General features: G+C 41.0%; 1 protein-coding gene across 1 annotated transcript in view; it reads right to left on the bottom strand.

Moving 5' to 3' along the window:
• Positions 1 to 1,981: 1,981 nt before the first annotated feature.
• The window catches only part of Trim44 (tripartite motif containing 44), a 97,347-nt gene continuing 92,773 nt past the window's right edge, over positions 1,982 to 6,555 (bottom strand). The window contains exon 5 of the mRNA XM_013019624.1: positions 1,982 to 6,430. Within this exon, the coding sequence (XP_012875078.1) occupies positions 6,403 to 6,430 (28 nt within the window). The 3' untranslated portion in view covers positions 1,982 to 6,402. The remainder of the gene's footprint in view (positions 6,431 to 6,555) is intronic.

Below are 6,555 nucleotides of genomic sequence, written 5' to 3'. Positions count from 1 at the left end.
GTAGATGAGCTGCTACTGAATTCTAAAATGGCTTGAAGGTTGGGAACCATTTGGTATATGGTATCGAATGGTGTTTGGTGGCCATCACAGTTAACCTGACAAGGGACTTTAAAGTAGCTTTATTTGCCATCCCTTTTTAGGAATAAGAAGCTATCACCAATGTCCAGTTGTGGGAGCTACCTTGAAGATGTTTAATTAAATTGGTCTCAAGTGTCAAAGCTGGCTAACTTGAAATTCTAAGACCATAGCAAAAGAAGCCACATTATTTATGGCTTTGGAATAAAGATGGTAAAGCAAGTCAAATAGTTCTCTCCTGTAAGTACAGTTCCAGGCTAGATGAGGATTTCATTGCTATCTTTAGCTTTCCTTCCTTCACTGTATACTGTACTCATCTGTTCCAAGGACATACTGCTTGGGGAGTAAAGTTGGGGAGAGATGCCAGTTCAGTACAAGGTAGTATCGGCATGGCTAGGAGAGATAAACAGAAATTGTAGACTTAGGTTTAAATCCTAGTTTCCGCTTATTAAAGTACCTTGGTCATAGCACTTAATTGTCTGAATATGATTCCCAAGCAGTAAATTGAGGGATGATGGTATTAGTGCTATGAGAATTAAATAAGATGTGAAAAGCATCCAGGAGAGTGCCTAGCCCAGACAGAGCTCACTAAATGGTAGCTATTATTGTTAAGAAAAATGAATGTGTTAAAAACTGCAAATTGCAATATTTAATAAGCAGTGAAAGTCAGTGCTGCCTGTTAATAACTTGTTTCTGTTTTCTTTGCTGTGACGTCTTCCTCTCTTCTTGAGAGCTGGTAGCCTGCTTTTCTGTGGGGTGTACCTTCCTCTGGTGCACTGTGAAGGCTGGGAGATATTCCAGACAAGCTGCAATTTTATCTTTTTATGAGTAAAGGAAATGAGACCATGTGTTAAGTTGGATCAAGAAAAAGATCAATAAAAAAAAAAAGAGCTGTAGCTTTCTGAGGAAAAGGTAATAAAATGAGAAGGACTGGGGCTGAAGGATGCAGTTTTGAGGCACTGACACCAGGAAGTAAAGGCAGAAGCCTTCAAACCCACTGTGGTTTGCTGAAACACTGAAGACTCCCAAGAGCTACAATGCCTTGTCCGTGGTGGAAGTAATGTCCTCAGCAAAAGAAGAGGAAGAAGTGGGGCCTAATGATCGCTATAGAAGGCAGTCTGCTTTCTGGGCTGGCCTGACTTTTTCCACTCATCTTGGAAAAATTCCTCAAAGTCCTTAAAGTCTCCAGCTGCAAAGGTTCAATGAAGATAAAATTTGATAGAAAGAAATTTAGAGCAGGCTTCACAAATAACATCTCTTCCAGACCCTCCTGGTAGCCTTGGGGATTCTAAACATTCAGTCTGATGCTTCTAGGCAGGGCTTGCACTTTCTAGTTCACACAGTCTGATCATCTTCACATTTGGCTCCTGAAGGTCTGTGGGAAAATGGCTCCTGGTTCCATGAAACCTGGCCCTAATACTCGAAACCTAGTTACTTACAATTTAGTTCCATTCTTCATCAATTATATGAAAATATGTACTTCTAAAGTTCCACAAAGATGATTTTTGTGACTTAACTGTACTAAACAGACTTGTTTTCCCCTGAAAAAGTAAGGTGAAGATTAGAAATTGATTTTTCTCCTAAAGTTACAAAGTTTCAACTGTTATTTTAAACATCACGCTGGACCAGATAGTCTTCACATTATAATCTACTCCACTCACAAATGTAATCTAGGCAAGACTAGTTCTATATGGAAGAGAAAACATGTGTATATATAATAGTGGACTTTAATCTGCCTTCTGCCAGAGATTTCCTAAAGCACTCTGGAGAAGTCCGGAGTAAATTAGGTTCCTATACCTAATAATCCAAACAATCTCATCTCCAGCATTACCACAGCTAAGTATGCAGGTCATCATGAATATTTACACCTAGAGGGTCCTTGGTGCACAACTCAGAGAGACAAATGGTATTTCCAGTAATAGTTTATTGATTTCCAAATATACAGGGGAGCCAAGTCCGAACATCCTGGGATATGCAGTAAATCTCTTACAAAATAATTTACAGTATGAAAATGATAACCTGAAACATTAACTCAAACGTGTAATTCCCTTGAAAGATTGAGTGTTCCCTAGTCTGGTATAAAGAGAGGAAGGGGAAATGACTAAGGAGGGAATGTGACGATGCAGAAGACAATGGATGGGTTGGTTCTATCCACTCATGCAGTGTGCTCTGTCACTGTAAGAAGACTGGTCAAGTTTAACTCCCATCAAGTATAAATCTGCTGTCCCCTCGAGGTCCTACCAAGCCCAGCCTGGGCTCACTGGTGCTTTTAGCACCAGTGTATACACAAATGTCTTTGTTTATCTTCACTTTCCTGCTCTTTCTGATATGCTCTGTTTCTGTCTTAGCAGGCAGGTGCCCAGTATTCTAAATGATCTTTTTTTTTTTTTAACCACAAACTGCCCAGGTCTGTGGCTTTTGGAATGGACTAGGGTTGGGAGCTTCAGAAAAGGCAGATCAATGAGATGTAGACTTTTCCCTATGGGCTTTTTCTCACAGGGAAGGGCTGGACTTTATATGTAATGAGATTTTTGTTTTTAAACAGAAAAATCTGAATGTGTTCAGCACACGGAAAACACAGAACATATTTTCTTACAGAAAAGCACACATTGAAGAGCTATTATGTGAGGGTAAAATGTCAGGAATCAGCAGGAGAGTATTTTCTAGGTGGGGGAGGACTTGCTGCTATTACTACAGATTGTGAATTCTAGAGGTGTACCCTCGAGCTCACTTGGAGGGCCCGAAATGTCATAAAAATGGCTGGGCACCCAAATTTTCCATGTGACTTGCCATCTGAGAAGAGGGCCAGAGTGCAATTTCCTTCATGGCTGTCACCTTGCTTGTTGCTTCAGGAGCCGATAACCACTGAGTTACTCTTCTTTTAAGTAAACACCTAGCCTCTAGTTATTTAGTGGCAATCAGATTGGAAGAAGCCTCTGCAAAGGATGGTATGCAAGGCAAGGAGGGGCTGCTTTGTTGGTGAGTGTGTACATGTGTGCATATATGCATATTGCTACACATCACCTCTGTCATTTCACATATAGGTGTACGTACAGACATATTAGTAGGGGAGTCTAGGTTCACAAGACTCTGAATTGGCACACCCTCACAGAACATAGATCTTGTGGCTAGGTTTACTAAAACATGAAATTTCCGTTTCCACAAAAATGAAACAGCAGAAAAGTTTAAAATAATAGAGCAGAACACCTTTATTTATACTGAAATTTCTGAAAAGTTCTACACTATGAAGGCCAAGAAGAAGCTAATTCATGGAAGTTGGCACTAAGGACAAAGGTTCCCCAACTTGGGCAGGCAGGCTCCAGATCTATTTTAAGCATTTGCTAAAGCTGAGGACCAAGGCAATCTTGGATGTATTCTGGAGCCCAAACTATAGCCACAAAATGTCCTCTTGAAAACGAATTGATAGTGGGGGAAATGTGAGCCTTTCTTGTTCTCCATATTTTAATTGGACTCTGTCATGGGACAAAGGACTATCCACACTGGCTCCAGTCTTTCCTAGCTGGGCAACTCAAGACAGGTAATTTCCTTTCTGCATTGTTTTATCACCTAAGAAATGGAGGGTAATACAGGGCCTGGGCTCACATGCAATCCTCAATACAGGTCATTGTCTTCCTGGGATGTCAGAGCTAAGACTTCAAGTACTTTTTAGGATTGCTCCAAATTTAGTGATATTATATCAAAGGACAAGTCTCTCTGAGAATGGAGAAACCCACATTGGGAAGTGAACCAGGTATTCCTCTAAGTACCCGATTCATTCTGGGGACATTCATTACCTGTAATTCTTAATGACTTTCCCCTAGTGATTTCTGCAAACCCTGCTGCCTATGACCAGTGAGCATACAACTCTAAGTACTCTAACTCACTGACCTGGCTGGAGGGAAGCCTCATTGTGTTGGGGCTTAAGGCCAAGCAGCATGCTCAAGTTCTGGTGGGAAGCTAGTCCCACTGCAGGAAGCTTCCTAGTTCTTACACTGACAAATGCTGCCAGCAGGAACTTTGGAGCCTGGGCAGAAGCTGCTGTGTGGTGTTTAATGCTTCCCTGGTTAAAGTTTTATCAGGTGCTGAAGACAGCAGGAGCCCACAAGGCAAATCTGAAACCCTTTCTAGCTAAAGCAAAAGTGCTTTCCTTGAGGATTACAGACATCAGATAATTTATTGAGACAGGTTGGCACATATTTTTATATTTTTGTTTATATCTACCACATAAATGCTCGGATTTTCTAAACACTGACTTAAAGTAATAACAGATGATCAAGTATGGAGAGTCAATGATCTGCTCATTGTTAATACAAAGTTACCATTTGGAGATTAAACAATGATTATGGGGGAAAGACAACATGAACTTCCAAATACTAAAGTCTTTTCATTCTTCTGATAGCCTAAACTCTCAAGAGTGGCTGTTGGTCCTTCTTTTAGGGTAGGATATAGTTGGAGGTTTTTAACTTGTGTCTCCAGCTTTTGTGGACAGATAGATAAAGCACCAAAACTATCTCAGCCTTTGTTGGACACCAGATAAAAATAAAATCATTTTTCTTTTCAGCAACTCAAGCTCCTCTCTGTTACAATATCTCTATATGTGTAGTGAGCTAGGTAATACTAACCTAGAATAACCTAGAAGCATATGCTTTCCAGATCAACGGAATGTCATTCCATAGCATGCACAGATGTGAACAATGATCTAAGCAGCACTCCTACATAAAGCATGTGTTGTTTCTGCCTCAGACCTGTCCTGCATGCACACATACCAGCTGGCCCTAAAGCTTTGTGATAAGTGCACAAGTCAAAGGCAGGCAAGCGGCGGGCACACAGGAAGAGAGAGGTATTCCCCTCAAAGCAAGCTACTGGGTTCTGCTTCAGAGGCACTAGAAGTCTAGACCCTTGGTTACCAGCAACTCCAAGGCTGCCTGGATGTAGTTTCTGTATTCCTCAGAAGCGAGGGAACACATCACATACTTTCAAGCAAAAGCTGCTTTCCAAATTTTTCATTTTATCTTAATAGTATATATGTATGAATATTCTAGTCCATAACATAGCTGTTTTATATAAAAATAAGGTTATCACCTGACTTCAAACCACTTGTCAGGAGAAACTGATGTTGACAGGAAGATGTGTGTTGTGAACTTAGCTCTGTATTCTCCTGTCACATCTGCTGCTTCCTTCAGGGCTAAAAGGCTTAGTCGTAAGGAATTGTGATTTGGGAGTGGGGCAATGCCAGGAAATCCAGCTCTAGAGTGTCTCCCTTCCTGTTACTTAAAGATGGGAGAGCTAGGGTATGAGAGATGATCTGAAGGTCTGTGGGTGGGTAGTGCCAAGTAAAGATTCCAGTCATCATAAAATGAGAGACTCTGCTGGGAGCTGGTACTGAACTGAGCAAGTTTGCCACAGAGTGGTGAGACATCCATTATACTGCATGTAAGCCATATTAAGCTAACCTGGGGGTGGAATTGGCAAAACCTACATCTGGCAATAAATATATACATTCCAGCCTTTTGTGATATGACAAGCCCATAAAACCTACAGAATTCACCCAAATAACTTGTCTTAAATGAATATTTTTGAAACTCAAGCAATTTGAAGTCAGAAGTATTCTGATTTCAACTTTTAATCAGCTTTCTTTGGTCCTCTTCTCCTGTCCCCACCTCTTCAAGGTCATTTCCTTTCTAGCTCTTCATTTTTTTTTTTCATTTCCACATCACTGAATTATGAATCTAAAGTCCTGGATAACCTCACATACTAAAAATATCTGTATCTTTCTAGCTTTTAACTCTTTCTCCAACCCCATTTTCAAGTCACTCAGCCTAATTCATAGCATGACCTTGGAGAACTGGACTATGAAAGACTGTCAACATGAGTCATTTGCCCTCATTTGTTTCATGCTTCGATATAAACAAAATAGGATTTTTGTTTGCAGGTAGGCAAAAAAACCTCCTCTTTCTTTCAAGATTATTCCAGATCCTTCCTAATGAAGTGATACTGTTGACTTACACAGTATTACTGGGGCTGGCTTTCCTGAGTAAGTGCAAAGCAGCCACTGAGAGGTTCCTTGAAGAACCCTTCTTAATTGCTCCAGGTTGATCAAAGGGACTCTTTCCTTGACCTACCATAACAAGAGTATGAGCAGCACACAGTCAATAAACATAAACTTGCTGTTCCTTGGAGAGATGTGTGCCTGCTGTGGATCTGGGAACATATCCGGTAAAAAGACGTTTGTTGCTGGGCAGCTTTCACAGACATCAGAAGCTGTTACATACATGCTGTCACACACACACAGGGGAGGGATGATTTTCCACAGGGAGCAATGAGTCTTCATGTGTCCTCTTCTTCACTGGCACCACTACAAAGGAAAAGGAAAACCAGATGAGTTAAGATGTCAGGAAAGGAGGCAGTACAATCCTAGGGTTGATGGTACCGGACACATCTGGATTCAGATTCTAACCACTGAGAGTGAGTGGTATGGCC

This window comes from Dipodomys ordii, unplaced genomic scaffold (genome assembly GCF_000151885.1).
Source record: "Dipodomys ordii isolate 6190 unplaced genomic scaffold, Dord_2.0 Scaffold46, whole genome shotgun sequence".
Classification (NCBI taxonomy): Eukaryota; Metazoa; Chordata; class Mammalia; order Rodentia; family Heteromyidae; genus Dipodomys; species Dipodomys ordii.
This window is presented reverse-complemented; position numbering and strand designations above follow the sequence as displayed.